Here is a 21,162-nt window from a genome sequence, read left to right on the forward strand (position 1 = left end):
TGTGTGCAAGCATTTCCCTGGGAAATTAACACTTCATTTCACTGGATTTTGGGGGGGGGAGGATATTAGACATACTGAAAATATGTAAATCAAGCAATTACTAGATCAATAAAACTTTAACATCCTCCATTCATTGGAATTACAAGGGGCAATGCATTAGCAAAGAAGTTTTCAATGCAAATTGAAAAGAAAACTTGTGTTACAGAAGTGAGGTCTGGAAAGAATGAAGAGTGGAGTTCACATCTTTTTTTTCTCCATCTTTATTAAATTGGGTATTTCTTATTTACATTTCAATTGTTATTCCCTTTCCCCGTTTCCAGGAAACATCCCCCAACCACTCCCCTTCCCATTCTATATGGGTGTTCCCCTCACCACCCTCCCCCCATTACCGCCCTCCCCCCAACAATCACGTTCACTGGGGGTTCAGTCTTAGCAGGACCCAGGGCTTCCCCTTCCACTGGTGCTCTTACTAGGCTATTCATTGCTACCTATGAGGTCAGAGTCCAGGGTTAGTCCATGTATAGTCTTTGGGTAGTGGCTTAGTCCCTGGAAGCTCTGGTTGCTTGGCATTGTTGTTCATATGGGGTCTCGAGCCCCTTCAAGCTCTTTCAGTCCTTTCTCTGATTCCTTCAGTGGGGGTTCTATTCTCAGTTCAGTGGTTTGCTGCTGGCATTCGCCTCTGTATTTACTGTATTCTGGCTGTGTCTCTCAGGAGCGATCTACATCCGGTTCCTGTCGGCCTGCACTTCTTGGCTTCATCCATCTTATCTAATTGGGTGGCTGTATATGTATGGGCCACAGGTGGGGCAGGCTCTGAATGGATGTTCCTTCTGACTCTGTTTTAATCTTTGCCTCCCTATTCCCTGCCAAGGGTATTCTTGTTCCCCTTTAAAGGAGTGAAGAGTTCGCATTTTGGTCATGCTTCTTGAGTTTCATGTGGGAGTTCACATCTTAATTGGGGCTTTTGCTAAATAAGTAGATTTAGCTGCTCATGATCATGAACAGACACACAAAGTATGTAGGACAACAGGTGTGTTAAAGCACTAATGGTAGCAACCAATTTTAATCACTCTGTGCTCATCATATAATAACAGTAGTGTATACTTCATTGATATAGAGAAAATTACAATAAAAGTGGCTGAAATTAAAATATCTGATTATTGAATACACACACATATTCATACATCTATACCCGTGTGTGTATACATATATATATATGTATATATATAAATTTAGTGCATCTCTCTGTATGTACAGAGTATATGTATAGTATGGATATGGAAATTATAGAGAATACACATACCTATATGTGTATATATTGCATATGACTTAAAAATCACTTATCACTGTGGTTTGAAGCTGTAATCTCATCTACAGGTTCATGTCTCTGGACGCTCGGTTCCAAGGAGAGTCATGCTCTTTTGAGAGATTACTGAATCTTTCAGATAAGAGGCCTAACTTGTGAAACTAAGTCACTAAAGGTTGGCTTTGAAGGTTACACTGCCTTGCAGTTGAATGTTCACATTACCTTTCTGGTTAAAAGCAATATCCAAAGACTGCTATCAGCCTAAATTACCCAAAGAGAAATCATTGTCAGTAGATTCTTAGATAAATTAATTATAAGTATGTGTCGATGTTAATTATTCATTATAGAATAAATCTAGAGCTTGCATTAATTTGGCATAGCATGGTTTAAATTATTTGCATAATCCCAAGCATCCAGGGTACAGCTGCAGGTATTGATTTGTTCCAGGAACCGAAAACTTACCAATATCATCCTGCTATTTCCTTAGATTTAAGTTATTACCTTAAATTAACTTTTACTATAGCTGCATCAAGACAGTTCTCATAAATAAAACATTAAAAACATAGCAAATGGGATTGGAGAGATGGCTCAGAAGTTCAGAGTACTTGTTGCTCTTGGACAGGACCTGGTTTTAGCTCTCAGTGCCCACATTGTAACTCACATTCCTAACTCAGATTCCAGGGGATCCAATGCCCTCTTCTGACAGGCACAGGCCAACAAGTTGGGCACATACACACATAGTACAAAAACACACAAAATGCCAAAAATACATGTAAAAAACTTAAAAAATAATACATAAGACAAAAATGCAATTGGTTCAAGACCAGTACCAATAAGAAAATGATTGATCTGAAGCTGTTTCAAATAAAACAAAAACCATACAACATGAAACAAACATTTTTGCTCATTGGGGTTACTCAAATACCCACCCATAGATAGGATCAGACAAGCCCACAGAAGTGCTTCCTGTTGGTACTGGGTCACACTCACAAAGACTGCAATAATTCACTCAGTTCTTGGTTTCCTTCCATGCAGCTCTTTCTTTGTTCTTTGTTCTGTTGCTTCCTTGTTCTCATGACAGGACGTGAGTATCAGCTATGGATGGGATGTCCCAGTCAGGTAATGAAAGTGCTTATGCTAGGCTCTCAACCCTTTGTTCTCTGAATCTGGTCACAGCACACAGCAGTGGCCAGGCTGTAACCACAGCTGCATCTTTCCTCTTGCCCAATAAACCACAGACATTATGAGCAAGACTAATGTTATTGTGAAACACTGCATTTTCCTTCTCCATTTGAAGCATTTGGGATTTTTCTTCTTTCCTTAACAAGAGAATAGAATACAGAAAAAGTAAGTAGAGGAAAGGGAAGCATTTTTACTACAGCTACAAGGTTGCATTTCCTAAAGCTGTAAAGAATTCATTCAATTTTTTTTCCTGTCTGCACTCTTACTCTGAAAGTACACTTGAAGAAAACACAATTCTGATCTTATCCCTAGATGACAAGATGCTTAGCCCATAGCAAGGCAGGCTAGAAGACTTTTCTGTCTCATGTTAATACCAAAATATGATATGAGATAACAGCGTTTATATCCTGTTGGAGCCCCTCTATCTCCCTAGAGGGGTGACTGTGGTTCTACAAAGCATAGGGATCAATGTGGATGCTTTGTTCTAGAAGATAAACAGTGGGCTGGTTTAAATGGGAAATTTCACACACAAGCCAGAGAAAATATATCTCAAAAATTGTTTCTGAGTAGTTCCAGAATCTACTCCTGTTTTCTTGTTTTGTGTCACAATCTTACTCATTCTTTCTAGAAAGTCATGGAAATACATGTGATATTCTATTGTCTGTATACAACCACACACACAAAAAAAACTAAAACAAAATAAAAAGGTGGAGGTATACCAAGAATTTAATGGAACTTACATAATATGACTATATTTGGCTCTTAGTTCTTTTTAGAATCATCAGTAACTATACTTGTATGTGATATATAGCCATCATACTCACATATTAAACTCTTTCTCTCTCTCTTCCTCTCTCTCTTTCTCATTATGTATATTTCTGTCTGCCTCTCTCACTCATATATATGTATATATGTATGTGTATGTGTACATATGTGTATGTGCATTCATTTCACAGGTTCTTGTAGTGCTACCATCAAATCCTGCTGTGACAGTAACGGCACCCCACATGACACTTCAAACATTGATACTATAAGGATACCAATGGAAAAATGTTACAGAAAATCTGTATAAGAACCACGCTGGAGAAAGAGTCTAATTTTGATGTGTGTGTGTGTGGTGTGTGTGTGTGTGTGTGTGTGTGTGTGTGTGTGTGTGTGTATGACACATAATATTCTATGCAGAAATATTTGTACCCTCAATAATAATGGGTTTTTCAAAGAAATCTATGAAAAGACGTATATCATCTGATTCATGAGTATAATCTCTACTACAATTGTTGCTCAGTGGTGTTTGCCAATTGGTGGGTAGTAGGTAATAGAGAACATTATTAAATCATTCAGTGTAGTGAGGTGGATAGGTAAAATCAGTGTGTGTGTGTACATCCTTTGGCAAGACACGTATGAAGAATGAAGAATAAACTGATGAAGACTTGAGCTGGAAGGTAGTCAATGGGAATGACAAGAAATGATTGTGTATAACACATGTAGACACTACCAACAATTGGTAGAGATCGCCATGTATGCCTAGAATCTCAGCACAAGGCCAGCCTCTGTTACATAGTGAGTTAGAGGCCAGCCTGGCCTACACCACATACTACATCAAAGGACCAAAGAAGAAATTGGTTCAAACTTTTAACACCCTAAAGGATAGTTAAATAAACAGCAGATTGATGTGTTGATTGCTTGAGTCTTTAATAAAAGTGAATGAATAACACTGTTGGGGATGGATGCAGTAATGTAGAAGTCTGGATGATGGAAGAGTAGTAGAGATGAGTTAAAACTTAGTTTTTACTTTTGTCCTGAGATGGCTATAAGAGTGATCACTATGAAATGAAGACGGTCAAGACACCATAAGAATTATCTTGAGGTAGAATTAAGGCAGTTAAACTCCACATGCCCATACTTAGAAGGGGAAAGTAAGGATCAAAACCAGAAAGTCTTAGAGTTAATCAGAAAAGCATATTACATTAGGCAGCAGATGCTGATCATGGAGAAAAGTTAAACAAGGAGAAAATAATTAACCGATAGAGATTGTACATGTTGGCTTGGGAAAGAGAAGAGAAAATGGCAGGTCTAAATCAATGCAAACTAGGAAGAGACATTTCCCAGAGAGTAGGCAGAGGACCAAAACACTTGAAAAGGTGTTGAGAGATTAAAATAGAATGTCATAACTGACTAGTAACAGTGTGCTATTGTTAATTAGTCTTCTATCTTCATGTTAAGGATCTAGGTTCAGACTCTCGAGACCACTGAGAATCAGGTCAGGACAAAACTAAACTCAGACTGGGGAGATAAGCTTTTTGCTCAGACTGCATGAGTCCCCTTTCCAAATAAAACTCAAAAATCCTAGTTTAGGAGATGAGGAAAGATTGATCCTGAGAATGTATGGGGCGTGGAAGTGTGGGGTCACTTGGCAAAAACACCACTCTTATGTCCACTCTGTAGGACTTTGTGACAATAGTCTTACATGCATTGTCTCCTGTACCCTATTCAATGTCTTTACATACACTCAAATTGTGAGAGCCTGGAAATGAAGAATAGACTGGTGAGGGGATGTCAGGTAGACAGATTTAACTAGTTTATTAGCAAATTCTCTTGCAGACAAATGTGGGCGTGCTTGTCCTCAAGAGGCTACACTTCACCATGGTCAAAGCTCAAGAGAACAGCTGCACCTCACTAATTCACTAGGTTCTGGGACAGTGATGAGGGCACAGGGCATGACGTGAAAGCAACAGTGACAATATGCATCCTGAAACAGGAGAAGAAACACCAGATTTTTTTACTTATTCATTTTACATTTTGCTCAATGCCTTCCTCCTGGGCAACCCTCTTCCACAACCCTTCATCCATTTCCCTTCCCTCTGAGTGGGTGAGGCTGCTTTGCGTATCCTTTCACCCTGACACTTTAAGTCTCTGTGAGGCTTCCTCATTATTCATGGAGGACAAACAAGGCAATCCAACTAAAAGAACATATCCCAGGTAGAGGCAACAGCTTTTAGCATAGCCCCTGCTCCTGTTTGAGACAGATTTCTTAGAGAAGCCAGTCTCTCGGCATTCTCCAGAATTGAAGCTGGCCTTTCTGTCTGTGCTGTTTTGGACTTGAGGAAAAAGGCAACTTCCAGATAATAAAACACCACATCTTAGCTTGTGTCTTCAACAGAAGAGTTCATGCAGGAACTGTAGAATTCACAACTGTAAAGGACAGAAAGGCCTTGTGCACACTGATGAGCAATGGAGAAGCCAGGATAGTTAGACAGGGGGCTTACATCTTCACTGTAGTGGAATGAGTAGCTGGCCTTCAGGGAGTGCCAGGAATGATACATGTTTAGAATCTGGTGAGTCTTTATTCTTTGATGAGGCAGGTTCTGCCTTTGTCTCCCAAAATATGTCACTTATCTGAGACTCTTACCCTTAGATCTTGAGCACCGCTTTTCTAACATAAAATCCACCCTCATGAGTGATGTTACTTGTGCTTTACCACAGCTTAAGTGATGTCTGTGCTATCTTAGAGCCAGGCCTATGCTGACACCCACAGGCATTATGTTTACCTCAGTAAAAATCCCTAGAGCCTAAGTCTTGTGCAGAATCTCTGAGTCAACAGTAGGCATTCTTGTGAAAGAAGTCACGTGTACTTTGTAACAGATCTCAGTGTAACATTAAATTGTTGTGAACATGGGACTGAGTTCATTGCTATCTGACTACCTTTTTTCCAAAATTGGGCTGTGCTTCAATGTGGTTAAATTAAAACAATCGGGGCCAGACTCTAGAAGCCTTGGTCCAACACCAGTTACAACAAAATGGGCTGAGCTGAGCTTCAGTCTTCTCTCTTCCTGAATTGTGTTGTTGTTGTTCAGTTGCTGTTGTTTAACTTTTTTTGCCTGATGTGAAGCCTGCAGGGAATCACCACACTACAACCCTCTGATGTGAGTGTGGCTCACGCTGGCTCCCTGGGTTACTTTTGGCTGACTCCAGAGAAAGAAAGAAGGAAGTTTACAGAGTGTGGCTATCCGGTCGCTGCAGCTGACTTTGGTTCCCCTGTGAAATTAACTATGTCAATGTCAGCTTCTGAACAGTGCCCACCCAAAGGCCTGAAAGCCGCAGGGACACTTGTCTTCATGATTGAATCTGGAGTGCAGTATTGCTGGAATCAACAATGACTGCATGACTGAGTGACAACAATTGATATGTTGAAACTTCTCCGCTTGTTCCTTTCCTGATCCATTACTTTTCTCGAAGTGTCCAGTAATTCCCTGGACACATCCACTGTTAGAGGAGTCCAATAGTCTAGAAGAAGGTTAAAAGAGGTAAGGAAGGCTTCATAGTGAGTAACAATTAATCAATGGGTGCTGACATTTTGTTTGCAGGTTTTTTCCCCCAAAGGCTAAAGAGTTACTGGAAAAAAGTGTGAATAACAAAGTGCAAATATACTATAAAATGGTCAATTGTTACAATTAATTATATATTTCAGTGAGTTCAGTAATGTATTAGCCTATAATAAAGTAATATATCAAAACCCAAGGTCATGATTACCATTATCATACTTTACTAGATATTGTGAAATGTTTTATTCATCAAGTTGTAATCATCATTAGTAAATAAGACAGTTCTTTACTAATTAGAAGGAAGACAGATCTTTCAGAGAAACTATCTCTCATTTTCATGGGTGTCCCCAGGGTGTTGCTGTTCTCTGTTTAATTCATAAATAACTCACGTTCAAGAACTTGAACTTGGACATTACATGGAGGTGTGGAGGTTGGAACTCTACCTCACTCTTCACTCTATCAAAACATGTTCCATTAGTGATTTTTCTGCAGTTACTGGGAGTTTCTGATATAGGAAGTTCAGGCACAATCACATGTCCACAGACTGTAAACACAACTTCCTGTGCAGTGAGCACAGAAGAAAGGGCTGGGGATAGTTAGAAGTTCACAAGAAGTCACGAAAGATCAGACTGAGAGAAGCCAGAGTTAAGGCTCTTAGGATTCCTGGGAGCTCACCTGGAAGTGACTGGGTGACAAGGCACACAGGCTCAGGTAGGCAACCCTGAAGAGGCTTCCCTCTATATTTCACTCTGTTTCTGGGACTGGGTTACAAGAACGTGCTGATGCTCATGAAAGCAATGGAGACACTGGGGCACCTCAGAACTAAATGGGCAAAGGGACAGGACATCTGACTTACCTCTGTCCTGGCTGTTTCTAGCTGCATGATCTTAGTGATCACTGACATGAGGAGCAGAGCTCTCAGGTCATTCACTGATTGTGCAGCATAAAGACTGAGAATATCACACCGAACAGAAGGGAGCCAAGCTGAGCTCAGGAACCCATTCCCCAGGGAACATGGTCCTTCCTCATTCAGGAACATGATTGCTAGGATGCTGACAAAACTTGAACCACAGCTTAGGAATCCAGGACTTCTCATTCCAGCATACTCAGCTGCTTCTCCACACTGAAGAGACTTAGACATAGGCTTCTGCTGGCAGGTGGGAAAATATGGAGAACAACCAGAGTCAGCGACAGCTGGGATCCCACCCCCAACTGTGTGTAATCAATGGGGCAATAATGAGAACTTTGGCTATTAATTTAATACTTATTTGATGTTGCTGTACAAAGCATGAATTACTTCCACATGTACATCAAACTTTGTATTCTGAATTTGTTACTGATTGTGATTACTAATTAACATAGGATTGTTTTGAAGAATAAAATCAGTAGAAGATTTTACCTACTAAAATATGATAAAATGTGAAGTGGTAATCCTAAAATAATTAGCACTATTAGAAACACAAAACAGGTAAATGAGGTTACATATTTTGAGTGGTATGTAGCAATGTATTAGAATGCATTGAAGCTGACTTTTAGTAACTCATGGGTAGGAAAGTAACCAGATGTTGAAAGTCATTGAATAAAGGCAATGTACTTTTTCTAGGTGAAATTGAGAAAGAGTCAGAGCTACATTTACAAATTTTGTGTGAACATTTGGGCATAGACACAAGAACCTGAAGGAATGTACAAAATCAGGCTTTCCCTTCCTATGAGGTGCATATAATCTAAAATCATTGGGGTGTGTTTAACATGAGGGAAGAAGGCATGAATCTGAGATGTGGTGGTTTTACATTTCCTTGTACACAACAGTTTCTTCTGCCAAAAAACATATCAAGGATTCACAAAGGTGCACAGTCTGGGAGGTATGGGTAGAACCTGGAAAGAGAATTTGTTTTCTTTGTTGTTATCTTATGTTCAAAGCCAAATTACTTAATGACTTACTGAAAATTCATATGATACATATTCTCATCATGGTTTTCCTTCCCCTTTCTCCTCCTAGATCCTCTCCATCTATCCAACTCCACCTCTCTCTCTCTCTCTCTCTCTCTCTCTCTCTCTCTCTCTGCCTCTCCCTCTCTCTCTCCCTCTCTCTGTCTTGCTCCCTCCCTCCCTCTCTCCCTCTCTTTCCTTCCCACTCCCCTCCTCTCCCTTCCCTTCTCTTCTCCTCTCCCCCCTCCCCTCTTCTCTTCTCTTCTCTTCTCTTCTCTTCTCTTCTCTTCTCTTTTCCTCTCTCTCTCTCTCTCTCTCTCTCTCTCTCTCTCTCACACACACACACACACACACATACACACACAGACATACACACCCATACACATATACACATACAAATAGGCAAAAAAGAGAATAAAATGTAAACCAACCAAGCAAAAAGAACCTAAAATAAACAAAGCCACACTGCTACAATAGGCACAGTACTTCATAAGCTGAGTCCATGTTCTCTTCTAGCCAAGAGATCTCCATCATGATTCCACAAGAAGTGACCAGTGAGACCATCACAGTGATTTCACCAAAGAGTATCAACTTTCCCCAAACAGACGAATCCCAGTCTACCTACCATTGGCAGGACAGCCTGAAAAAACTTCTAAAGGCAGAGATCAAAGCAATGGCGGTAAGTCCCACTCAGCACATCCTGGGGTGGGAGGAGTGCACAGGGTGAGGCATTTTGCATTGGGACTAGAGATAAATTTGGAGGGTAGGAAACTTCATTTTTGACAGAATGATCACAGAATGGCCGGTACAATGGTGGATGCCACTTGGCAAACTGCTTGCATCACTAAAATCTTCTGAAGTTGGCAAATATTTCCTTTTATTCTAATGAATTTGGACTGCATCCCAATGACCTTATTTCATGAGTCATTGAGATTTTGTTGTTTAATTCTTTTTTACATTTTTGAAGAATACTTGCTAAGTATTTTATTGATGAAAATATTTGTACCTACATTCTAGGAAGTCTCTGAGTGTAGAACACCCTTTTGCTCCTTAGTGAAAAAAGGTGGTACAAAGACAATGGGTTTTTTACTCTATGTCCATTCCAGACTCACTAATGGAACTTTTTTGGGTAAAGGGAGAAGAAATATTTTTGCTGTGAGTTGTTTCTCAGTCTTGTCTGTACTAACACTCGATGCATGGGTCTCTGTGCTACCCAGTCTCAGAACTTAATGGAACTGATGACCTTGCCTTAGGCATACATACAATACACTGGATTCCTTTGAAGTACATGTAGCAAAAAGTTGATAAGATTGCTTAATCAACAGTCTAAGAGCTTTGAGTCTGTGAGGTGAAAGCAATATCAGAACACAAATATTTCCCTTTTCATACGGAGGCAAGGGATGCCCAGAATGAACAACAGGACTGAAGGTGCTATGGAAATTGACAGAGAGGCTGGCCCTATGTGGTGTTCTGTGGATGATGTGATGAGAGGTTCACATTCTAGTGCTCAGAGTGGGAGGGCTTTCAGATGCTTCCTTTTGCCACAGGAGAGAACAGGAGATCTGTTATCCATGCACTCAAGCTCAGCTCAGCCAGGACATACCAGGAAGGGTCATGAGCATGCAATGGGTTCAAGGACACAAATCCCTAAAGGTGACCAGAGGCTCTGGCAGAACAAAATCCCTTCTTGAATGACCTTTCCTCTATCACTTGCAGACCTTGTACAGTGCTCACTGGGATGTTGTAGAAGGTGGCAAAGCATGGGCACCATGGGAAAAGTGGAGAGGTCCTTCTTGCCCGTGCTGGTTTAATCATCCTTCTTCCTTCTTCCTTCTTTCAACAGGCAATCCAGATCATGTGTGCTGTGATGGTGTTGGGTCTGGGAATCATTCTGGCATCAGTTCCCTCTGTGCCACATTTTACCTCAGTGTTTTCTGTCCTGTTAAAATCTGGATACCCATTTGTAGGAGCTTTGTTTGTAAGTAGACTTCTGTGGGGATTAAGATGGGGAGGAGAGAGAAGGGAGTTGTCACCTAGCTGCATTTCTGCCTACTGAAAAAGAGGTCAGTAGTAGACCTTGTTCTTCTGTCTGTCTTCAGAGAAGGTCTTAGTGTACAAGGGCAGCAGGAATTTCATCCTGAAGATATTTCAATCTAATCCAAATAACCATTTCTTGTCAATATCACCCTTTGATGGCATCTTTTGAGCAATGATGACTTTAGAGTCCTCTTTGGGGAAAAGTCTAGGAAGTAAGACCAAATGATCTAGAGCTTTCTATATTATGCAAGGACATCCAGTGGACCACACTGCAGAGAGGAACACTTTCATTCTTTTGATCTGGCTTTGTTGGAGGCATTCAGGGTGATAGACTGGATAATGCTCTGAGACTGCTCATGTCTGGGGTCAAAGCTAGTGAAGGCCCTTTTGTCAGGGAACAGCTTTGCTCTAGATTCACATTGACAAGTCTCACTCACAAATGAGGAATCCTCTTACTGGGGCTTACAAACTGCTTGCTACAGTTTTTTCCCCTTCTTGCATCTTTTACTTTGATTCATCCACAGCTTAATCTTTCTTTCTCTGTGTTAATAATTTGTGATTTCTCTTCTCAAACCAATACTTTGTCTGATTTCACCAGTTTTCCATAAATGTTCTTTGGCCCCATTTCTGATCAAAGACACTGCATTCCAACATTCTGTCTCCAGAGTCTCCACTAGACATCCTAATTTGGACCTTCTCTGACTTCCCCTGTTCTTGGTGACTTTGACTGATTCAATGTTATTTTTGTAAATGTTTCTAAGTTTCAGTTTGTCTGATATTCTGTTAACCTTTAATTGAGCAGAGAGTGATGTCAGTGTAGGTAACAATGACATCATTGATTTGCAATATAGTAGATATTATGAAGGGTGTATATTATTTACAACATTTTACTGTTCACATAACCCTGATCATGTGGCTGATGTGGTGATGTCTAGGTCAATGCTGTTACTTTATTTTTTTCTCCTCACCACATTGTGCTCTGTTCACTAAGTATGCCTTGCATTAGAAGAGACACTCAGTACACTTAGTTTATTAGGACTCTGAAACTGTGGGCATAGCTCACAGGAAAACACATGCATAAACTTCACAGACCCTGAGTTCAGTCCCTAGCATTGCATAGATAAAGACCCAGCATTTATTTTTATGGACACACTGCTTGACTTTGGAGAATAGAAATCACAAATTTTCTACTTAGAAAAAAATCCCTAAACTGTTTGTTGCTTGATTTCATTTAATTTATTGGATAATAGAAAAAGTCTGTCATGATAAAATCATGATTTAAAAAATTACAACCAAAAGAAAATTGCAGCTAAAGGGTTCTGGAAATGCAACCTTATGGTTTCTTTTGTTCTCATTTATCTTGTTTCTTGAACGAGTCCCTGAAAGTCCTGTTTCCGTTGGCCTCTGTTTGTTAATATCATCCCATATTTCCTTAAAAAAAAAAAAAACAAAATGAAACCGGTGCAGATCACTCTCAAACTATTACCAAATTCTGAAACAGGTAACTTTCTAAACTCATTTTTGGATGCCAGAATTATTTTGATGCAAAGATAGTATTGAAATGGCATCCAGGGTTGGGGATTTAGCTCAGTGGTTGGGGATTTAGCTCAGTGGTTCGGTCCCCAGCTCCGGGGGTGGGTGGGTGGGGGACAAAAACAAAAACAAAAACCTGAAATGGCATCCAGGAGCATGACAAGAAGTACAAAGTACAGGTCAACATCTTAGAGGATGCAGCTCCCAAATTCCTCTCTAAAATACTAGCATGCTGAAAATTGCACATTAACAATTCAACACATTCAAGTAAAATTTACTTAAGGAAGTTTGCATGTGCAAATCAAAGTGTGATAACTGTATTGATAAAAGTAGGGACAACACCCCCTGCCCTTCATTATTTTCCATTTTCTCTCCTTGTAGATCAATGCCTCAGACACTGAATTCATCTAAATCCAATTTTCCTTTCTATATAACAAAACATCCTTTTGCTATCTCTTAAAGGTTTTATAAATTTTAATGGGAGAGATTTCTGCACTTATCTACCTTTCTGGAACTTTGAATAATGCAAGGAAAAACAGACACTCTGTGAGTCTACGTTTGTGTGTCCTTGGTCATTTGTTCCATGAGAGTTATCATAAACACTATAGAATAACAGCGTAGACACTTAGAACATAGAAACTGATGTGATAATGTTTTCTTCTTGTCTTTGCAGTTTATTGTTTCTGGAATTCTGTCCATCATCACGGAGACAAAGTCAACAAAATCTTTGGTGAGTACAGGAACCATATCCAAGAACTGATGAGCACAAATCCCAGAGAGATAACTCAGGGCTGGGCCTTTCATGTTGAAAGTTACAAGCTAAGCAATACAATGATTACTTCTTCAATTTGTGAGCTGATCTGAGTTCTCCGTATCCCTATATGGAACATACTCTTTCTATCATGGTGGCCACAATTATAGCGTCCCTGATGTCTGAGACCAGTGCCAAGAAATCTAATGTAAAAATCCTGCTCTCTTATGATGCCATTGTGTAGGCAGCAGGCAATGATGGTAAATCTTCATGTAATCGACTGGGTTGAAAAGTGCCTCAAGGATTAGTAAAGCATACGTCTGGGGGTGTTCCAGTTCCAAACTGTGATTGCTACATTCCCTAATGTAGAGACCAAGATGGAATAAATGGGAGAAATTGAAGTGTGGTTAGCACAGGTGTCCTCTCACTAGGCTCGCTGACCACCATATTTGAGTCGTTCTGCTCTGCCACCCAAGTCCCTCAAGTCAGCTGAGCATCTGAAACTGAGCCGAACATAATTTTTCTCTTGAGTGGTTTATGTGAAGCATTTTGTTATGACAATGAAAAGTCTAACAACACAAATTATACTGTTCAGTATTAAAGCTAATGCCCTTATAAAGAGCTAATGCTCTTTTTTTTTAAAGAGTTATATTTGTTGTGAGTTATGATGCAATCTCACCTCTAAAAATTCATAAGAAACTGTAGAGAAAATGTTCATGTCTTCTCTCTATATCTTTATAAGGGGAAGGTTTTTGCGTGAATTGATTATACAATTTGAACTGAGAAGCAAACTGATGGCATTCTGAACTTCTCCATAGCTATTTGTTTTAGCTAAGAATTCAACTTTTCCTACTTTAACTTCTTCTAGTGAAGAACTATTCCTGGGCAGAGGAAAGCTGGATTAGAGGAAGAAACTTCTGAATGACAGAAAGACTCACCTAGTCTTCAGTCATCATGTGTTGTTCCTCAAGAGTTGATTCAGGAAGTCATTAGAGAGAATAGCTGAGGGATTGACAAATAGGAAGAGCTGACGAAACCAGTCTCCCAAATGTACAGAATGTTAATTAATTTTTTGTTTCTGTGGTAAAAAATATGGTGACTAAAAGCAACTGAAAATTTATGTAGTGTGTAAATAGAATAAGGCAAGTAAGGGGCTTAACCAATGCTGGAGAATGTTCTTTTCATACAGTGAGTAGAATGATGAACCTAGTATATTCCAAGCACATATATACTATCAGTATCCTGATTGCAACTATTGGCCAAAGTTTAGTTTGTCGAAATTTGTTTAAAAAGTACCTAAAAGCACCAAGCTCTGAGCAACTTATACAATCTCTCTAAAACATAAGTGACCTGAGATTAAATTACACTTAAGTACCATACATTTGGGTATGCCCTAGAACACCCACATGTAACCGTAGCTTTCAGACTGATTTTAGCTCATTTTCATTTTGTGTACATTTAAAAAAAGAAAGTCACTCTCAAGAAAAGTTTATTTGTTTCACTGACACCATAAGTGTTATTGAGAAGAGATCCAAAGTGAGCGTTGGAACTGAGTAATGCAGCTCAGTGAGACTCCAAGGACCTCTGGCACTGTAGCCTCAATTTACCAACATCTAGTCCCATTCTGTTTTGTTTTTTTTTTTCTGCTTCACACAATTTCCAAAAACAACAATATCCTTAGTCACGTCTCTAGATTTCTGTCTACAGCCCTAATTACAGTTAATCATTAGACTTTCCAGAATCCAAAGTCTACTGAACACTGAGAACAAAGTCCCCACACTCTCCTTTTTCTCTATGAGCTTCTGAGAGAGGTAGTATGTAAGAAATAAGGCCTTATTTGCCTTTTCCATGTGACTGATGCCTCCCTGGGTGGAGTATAGAAAGAATGTGTGATTCGGAATATATTTTCCAGTATTAAGTGTTTTCAAGTTCAGCACTTGAGATAACTAAACTTGCTAGAAGGAATGGTTTATTTTTGCTTATATTTCGGAGGTTTAGTAGTATATAGTTTTAGTGAGGCTAATTGTTCTAAGCTTGTAGACTGCCCATGACTGTGTCATCCTAAAACAGCAAAGATGTGACACCTAGCAGCAAGTGAGAAAAAGCAAGGGAGTAGGATGAAGGTCTTGTGTTCTGATCTACCCCTTTATGGGCTTTTCTTTGCAGACATTCCTTTGATAAAGAGGCATTTCCTAAAAGTTCTGATAGGAGTTATCGAACTGAGGATCAGGTCCTTAATAAATGAGGCTCAGGCAATGTCAATTTCAAGCCACAGCAATGAGAACGTTGAAGGACAGGAAGATGGTCAATGCCTGAACCTCTTTGTTCTTTCCACACTCTCTTGAGAATTTTCCTGTTTTGCATTATGGTATTCCATCAAAAGTCATGGGTGGAGATTTTGCCAGAGAAATATTTTATTTTTCACCATTGAATTCCTATTTAGCCATCTCATTGCCATTTAAGTTTGGGGCTTGTGTGTCCTAGACATTCATAGGGCCTATTAAATGTGGTGATGGTGGTTTGATAAAGTGATCTAGAAAATATCATCTGGGAAATGGGGCATAGAATAAATATGCATGGAAAACCAGGGACTCTCCTCCTTCTTGTGGTTGTAGTTCTGTATTAGGAAGGATGAAGACAAAAATTATTGATCTTTCAGCTGCTAATGATGTCAAATAAAGAGAAATGGTACACTATTTTGGAAGAGATATAAGTAAAACCTGCTGCTTCTTCCAGGTAGATGGCAGCCTGACTCTGAACATCCTGAGTGTTTCATTTGCTTTCATGGGCATCATTATCATCTCTGTCAGCCTGGCTGGTTTGCATCCTGCCTCAGAGCAGTGCAAGCTGAGCAAGGACCCTAGACCAACTGAATATCATTACTACCACAATTCCTATGACTCAGACAGGAATGAGTGCTTTGTTGCCAAGTCTATCCTGATGGTAAGTATTTCTAAAGGCTTCGCTGAATATTTTTTATTTTTAGTTATGGAGAAATAGTGATCTTTTGATTGTCTTTTGAAAAATCTTTCACTCTGTCTGGTTTGAGATCTTAGGGAAGGGTCGAGGCTGAAACAAAAACAAAGGTAAACAATGTTAAAGCTTTTAACTCAAATTATTTTTAACACCGAAATGATTCTGGGTTAACAAATTTTACAGAGGACTGATATATACATTGGAAAGTACTGTTTTTAGCACAATAAACTTCATACACAAAAGACTCAAGTGATCTAGACATGCCAACAAGAAAACCAGGCACATGCGTAGTAAAGTAAAGTTAGCTGAGCAGTACTCAACTAAGCACTGAGAAAAGGATTGTGGGAAGGATAGGAGTAGAATGGAGATGTCAGGTGTCTGCTCCTTTATGTCCTCACAGTAGACAGAAGTGAGTCTGTGGGGGCGAGCTCACTGCTGCTTTCATCATTCACAAAGAGATGAGATGGTTAAATGAGAAAAGAAATACAGACAAATAGAGAAGAGCAACCAGCAGTGATGTGAGGGACTGCCATCTTCTGGAAGAAAGTAATACAATTTGACTAACAGGAAAAACAGGTCTTCAATTCAAACATCCACGAACATACATTTGGACCCTATCACATGGAGAGAACATTTCTTAAGATAACAGTGACAATCCTACATAATTTTCTTTGTCTTATGACAAGTAAACTAAGAAAAACCAGAGCTCCAAGATGTCCGGATAGTCTGGTCTGGTCAACCATAGGCTTTCTGATTCTTTGTGAATCTGGGTCCAGTATTTCTTCTTAATTAAGAAACCACAAGAAGAAAAGGTGTGTGTAAATTAGATGCATAATAATGTGATTAAATTATCATCTAAAATAACTAAGCCTAATTTTAAAACCCTGATGCATTGGGGAGAAATTTGCACAGATTACAAAGAATGATGGCATCCTAGGTTAGTTTCACACTGTATGTAGTTTCACACCCTGCTTGTATGTGTGCAGATAAACGAAGAGCTTACAATGCCACATTCATCATCCTTCCTATCAAGTGGTATTCACAAAGGACACCTCAGGACAAAGGTCATGGGATACATGTTTTTCACTTAGATCTTTTTTTTTAGTTGATTTGTGATGCCACAGACAGTAGAAACTGGATTGCTTTTCTAATTTTTTGCCATCACAAAATGAATCACGTCCCAAGAAAGAAGGTTCTATCAATACTACCTTTTGGAAAGAGCTTGCATAGTGAGAACCTCACTCACCCTCACGAGTCTCTCAGAGGAAGTAGGACAACAGGTGATAAGTGCGCCCATAGAAGCTGGAGAAGCAGAGACTTGCCCAGCCTCATACTAAGCAGCAGAAGAGAGCCAAGAGCAGGAGCTGTTGACTCTCTGCTGGGGTCACTACTCCTCTCTGCTCCCTCATTCAATGAACAGTGTACTCAGGATCCTTGTCCAAGAGGGATGAGAAGTGGTAGAAAATGACTTTGTTGAGTGGTTTCCTCTTCAGCCATGTCCTCCAAGGAATGAAGGGACCAGGCATCACTTTTAGCCCATTTGTAGGTTTGGGAAGATTCTTTCAGATCTCTGATGATAGAGATGGTTTCATCTGTACAGTCACCTCCCACCCAGGTATGAGGACTTCAGCTGAGTCAGTCACATCTACCTCTCTTCTCCTGTGTTTAGGGGGTCTTTTCACTGATGCTGATCACGAGTATGTTGGAGCTTGGCCTGGCAGTCCTCAGTGCTCTGCTTTGGTGGAAACAGAGTCGCTCTGACTTCCCTGGGGTGAGTATTCCATAGTCCTCCTGAATCTTCCCTGGTGTTCCTCTGGGACATGTTGATCTATGCTGTCATGAATGTCAGGTAGACTGACTTCCGTCAAAATGACATGACTATCAGGTGATTTTTGACAGGGAGGTGGGACAGTAGATGATGGAGTAGAAGTTAACTGTATAGCTGATGAGGATTATCTATATGGAAACAGACAAACCACCTGGTTCATCCCTTCCCTTTTGCAAACAAAGGAACTAAGGTTCTACAAAGTTAAATTTATCTCCTGACATCAAGATGAATTTGCCTGTGTTTAGGATGTTAGAGCATGGCTGCCTCCCCTCTAACTAGGAATACTTTCTTCTATAGCAGCTAGTCTCTTTAACAGTCTTGACCTCATAAAGAAAAATTCACACTGAAATGTATTCAGTCTGCATCTTAGATCTGTTTTCGTTCCTTCTGATATTACTTTTTTTTTCTTGTATTAAAGACACTAAAGATATAATATTTGGTAACTTCATGCTGCCCTTCTCAGGTACCTCTCGGGGTTTACAGCTTCAGTAACTGAGCCAAAAAGCTTTGCTCTGACAAAAATCCTTAATCAGAGTGTGGAATGCAGAGGAGATGATGTACATCAAACATGTGCATCACCCAGGTGTCCTATTCTCATCTGGGAACATCTACAACACTGAATGAAAATCTATTATGTATATACATGTGTCTACATATCTATCTACCTTCCTATATGCACACACACACACACACACACACACACACACAAGCACACACACACAACACACACATATGCATAAATGTATAGTATATATTGATTTTAAATCTGAAACCACATATTTTCTTTTTTCTAGAATGTGATTTTCCTGTCTCATAACTCAAATGATGAATCCAATGTGGAATCAAAGGCACTCTGTAACTCTGCATATGAGGAACAAATGGTTTGTTAAGAAAAACAAAACAGAACAAAATTCCCCAAAACAAGTGGGAACTAAACAGCAGAGGGTATGTCTTCTTGATAATGCAGAAAATACAATCATCACAAGGTAGCAATGCTTGTTACTAAAAATGTAGACTGTTTATACAATGAATACCAGTATGAGTTGAATGGATGTGTTAATGTCATCCTATTGATTTTCATGACCTTGGCTTCATCCACAGCTCAGACCTGCAAACAGTGGCCAGAGTCCCAGATATTTCTCATTAAGATAACAGAATGTTTCAGGAGATTGTGATGGAGCAAAGGGGCAACACTTTCTTGTACCCTGCAATTAATATCAACAGTTACCCATTAACAGTCCTTGTTTTCAGAATCCCTGTTATGGCATGGGTCTTTCATCATATCAATTTTATTCACTAGTGCATAGAGACAAGTGACCTGCAATGAATTCCCAAGAAGTATATATGCTGTTGCTTCAAAATAAAGTGTTTTTGTGATTATCCGTTCTTTTCGTAAGGGTTGTGTTGTTGTTTTGCTTTTATGTACAGATCAAGTCCCCTGTGATACATAAATACATGTGTTTGTTGCTCTTTTGTTCTCTCTCAACCAAAAAAAGCATGGGAAAGACAAGTAGAAATAAATCTGTGTCACTGTGTTTATGTGGGGTGTGTGTGTGTGTGTGTGTGTGTGTGTGTGTGTGTGTGTATTAAACTAAAAGTAAATGAACATTCAAAGGTTTGCAATGTATTTTGGAGGTACCTGTACCATCACCATAGCTAATAAGAGACATTTCCTCACTTCTTACAGGAAGCTAAAGAGATATCTTAGAGTTTAAGAGCACTGATTGGTTATGTGAGGACATGGGTTTTATTACCAGCATCCACATGGCAGCTCACAAATATGTGTAACTTCATTTCCACATGATCTGACATCTTTTTCTGGCCTTGGTGGGCAGTTGACACACATGTAGAACACACACAGACATATATCCATGTAAAATACAGATAGACATAAAATTTATTTAAAAAAATTAATAGTAAAATATGGATTGTATGGAATGACAATAAAATTAGGATCATATCCTATAAGACACTAAGGACTCTTTGAGTCCATAATAAAGTATGTTACTCTTTCTTTTTCTTGTTCATGCTCTACTTCTTTCCCTTTGTTTCTTTCTTTCTTCCTTTCTTTCTTCCTTCCTTTCTTTCTTTCTTTCTTTCCTTCTTTCTCTCTCTTCCTTCCTTCCTTCCTTCCTTTCTTTCTTTCTTTCTTTCTTTCTTTCTTTCTTTCTTTCTTTCTTTCTTTCTTTCTTTCTTTCCTCCTCCTCCTCCTTCTTCTCCTTCTCCTTCTTCTCCTTCTCCTCCTCCTCTTCTTCCTCCTCTTCCTCTTCCTCATCCTCCTCTTTGTCCTCTTCCTCCTCCTCCTCCTCTTCCTCCTCCTTCTACTTCTAACAAACTCATTTGTAGAAGAAGTGAGCCTTTCTGTGAGACATGTCCACAGCCCTAACCTACTGTCAATCATGTAACTCGTCTTAATTCGGGGAAGAACTCATAGTTGATGTTTTATCACTATATCTCCATGCTAGATCAGTTATCACCGTTGTCTCAAAATTTTCAAACCTCTTATTAAACAAGGAGACATCATCACCAACTCTACAGAAACTACAAACATTTAATGTCACATAGTGAACTAAACAGTTTATACAATTAAAAGAAATGAGAATAGTGGAAAGTTATAAATTGTAAAAAGCCACCCAAAAATACTTACCGTAAAAGAATTTAAAATATGGTGGTTATATAAGAAGCAAAGGAATAGAAACAATAGTCACAAACCTCCCCAGCAAATGAGATTCAGGTACAGAGCGCTTCATGAGTCAACTCATTTCCATATTTAAAGGAAAGAAGATCAATCATTTGCAAATAAATGTTAAAAAGGGAAGAGGATAGGACACTCCAATCTTACAAGTTTAGTGTCCTATAGAGAAACATGAGATGATTAGAGCTATGGAAAAATTCAATTCTAGTGCATTTTATAGTTATCTAGTCCCTTGGTGAATCTTTTCTCAGAGTGTCAATCATAATGTGGGCAAATACATATCATATGGGACTTCTTTTCTGCCTCTCAGAGCAAACTTCATTCTGGCACTGGCAGTACATCTGTGGCATCAGTAGTCTAGGAGCTCACAGTCTATATTTTTTAGTTAGTAATTTTTATAGCACTTTCAATAATTTCTTATGTTAATGTTGGGTTTGACTAGCTATTCTCATTAATACTCTCGTGTTTAAGCCAAGCTACTAATTTTTATGTAAATAAAATTTAAGCATTTTCCTTGAAGTTTTGTTCTATGCTTAGACTGGAAAATTAAATATCATTCTATATGATATTGTTCATGATTGTGTTCTGATTTATGTATTTGGA

The 21,162-nt window shown here is 39.2% G+C and overlaps 2 protein-coding genes across 5 annotated transcripts in view; one reads left to right on the forward strand and one right to left on the reverse strand.

Annotated features, from left to right (window-relative positions):
* Nucleotides 1-252: 252 nt before the first annotated feature.
* Nucleotides 253-21,162, reverse strand: part of LOC102551452 (uncharacterized) — a 53,131-nt gene continuing 32,221 nt past the window's right edge. The window contains exons 4-5 of one of the 3 annotated variants that reach the window (XM_087608802.1): nt 7,667-7,957; nt 253-2,625 (exon numbers count right to left, since the gene is read on the reverse strand). In XM_087608802.1, coding sequence (XP_087464928.1) covers nt 2,566-2,625; nt 7,667-7,957 — 351 coding nt within the window. In that variant the 3' untranslated portion in view covers nt 253-2,565. Of the gene's footprint in view, nt 2,626-7,666; nt 7,961-21,162 lie in introns of all 3 variants that reach the window. The other 2 variants (XM_087608800.1, XR_015653010.1) reach the window with 2 other exon arrangements.
* Ms4a6bl1 (membrane-spanning 4-domains, subfamily A, member 6B-like 1) lies at nt 7,409-19,246 on the forward strand. Of its 2 annotated transcripts, NM_001006975.1 has the most exon segments (7): nt 7,421-7,521; nt 9,256-9,418; nt 10,583-10,717; nt 12,983-13,039; nt 15,797-16,003; nt 17,706-17,807; nt 18,659-19,246. In NM_001006975.1, coding segments are annotated over 6 exon segments (744 nt in total). In that variant the 5' UTR covers nt 7,421-7,521; nt 9,256-9,271; the 3' UTR covers nt 18,755-19,246.

The sequence above is a fragment of the Rattus norvegicus genome, chromosome 1 (genome assembly GCF_021556685.1).
Source record: "Rattus norvegicus strain SHRSP/BbbUtx chromosome 1, alternate assembly SHRSP_T2T, whole genome shotgun sequence".
Classification (NCBI taxonomy): Eukaryota; Metazoa; Chordata; class Mammalia; order Rodentia; family Muridae; genus Rattus; species Rattus norvegicus.

Excerpts from the sequence above, each read along its gene's own strand:
- Ms4a6bl1 (XM_087549158.1), top strand. The coding sequence starts at position 9,272 with ATGATTCCACAAGAAGTGACCAGTGAGACCATCACAGTGATTTCACCA. Across the intron at positions 13,040-15,796 it reads CAAAGTCAACAAAATCTTTG|GTAGATGGCAGCCTGACTCT; the intron begins GTGAGTACAGGA and ends TGCTTCTTCCAG. Across the intron at positions 17,808-18,658 it reads GTCGCTCTGACTTCCCTGGG|AATGTGATTTTCCTGTCTCA; the intron begins GTGAGTATTCCA and ends TCTTTTTTCTAG.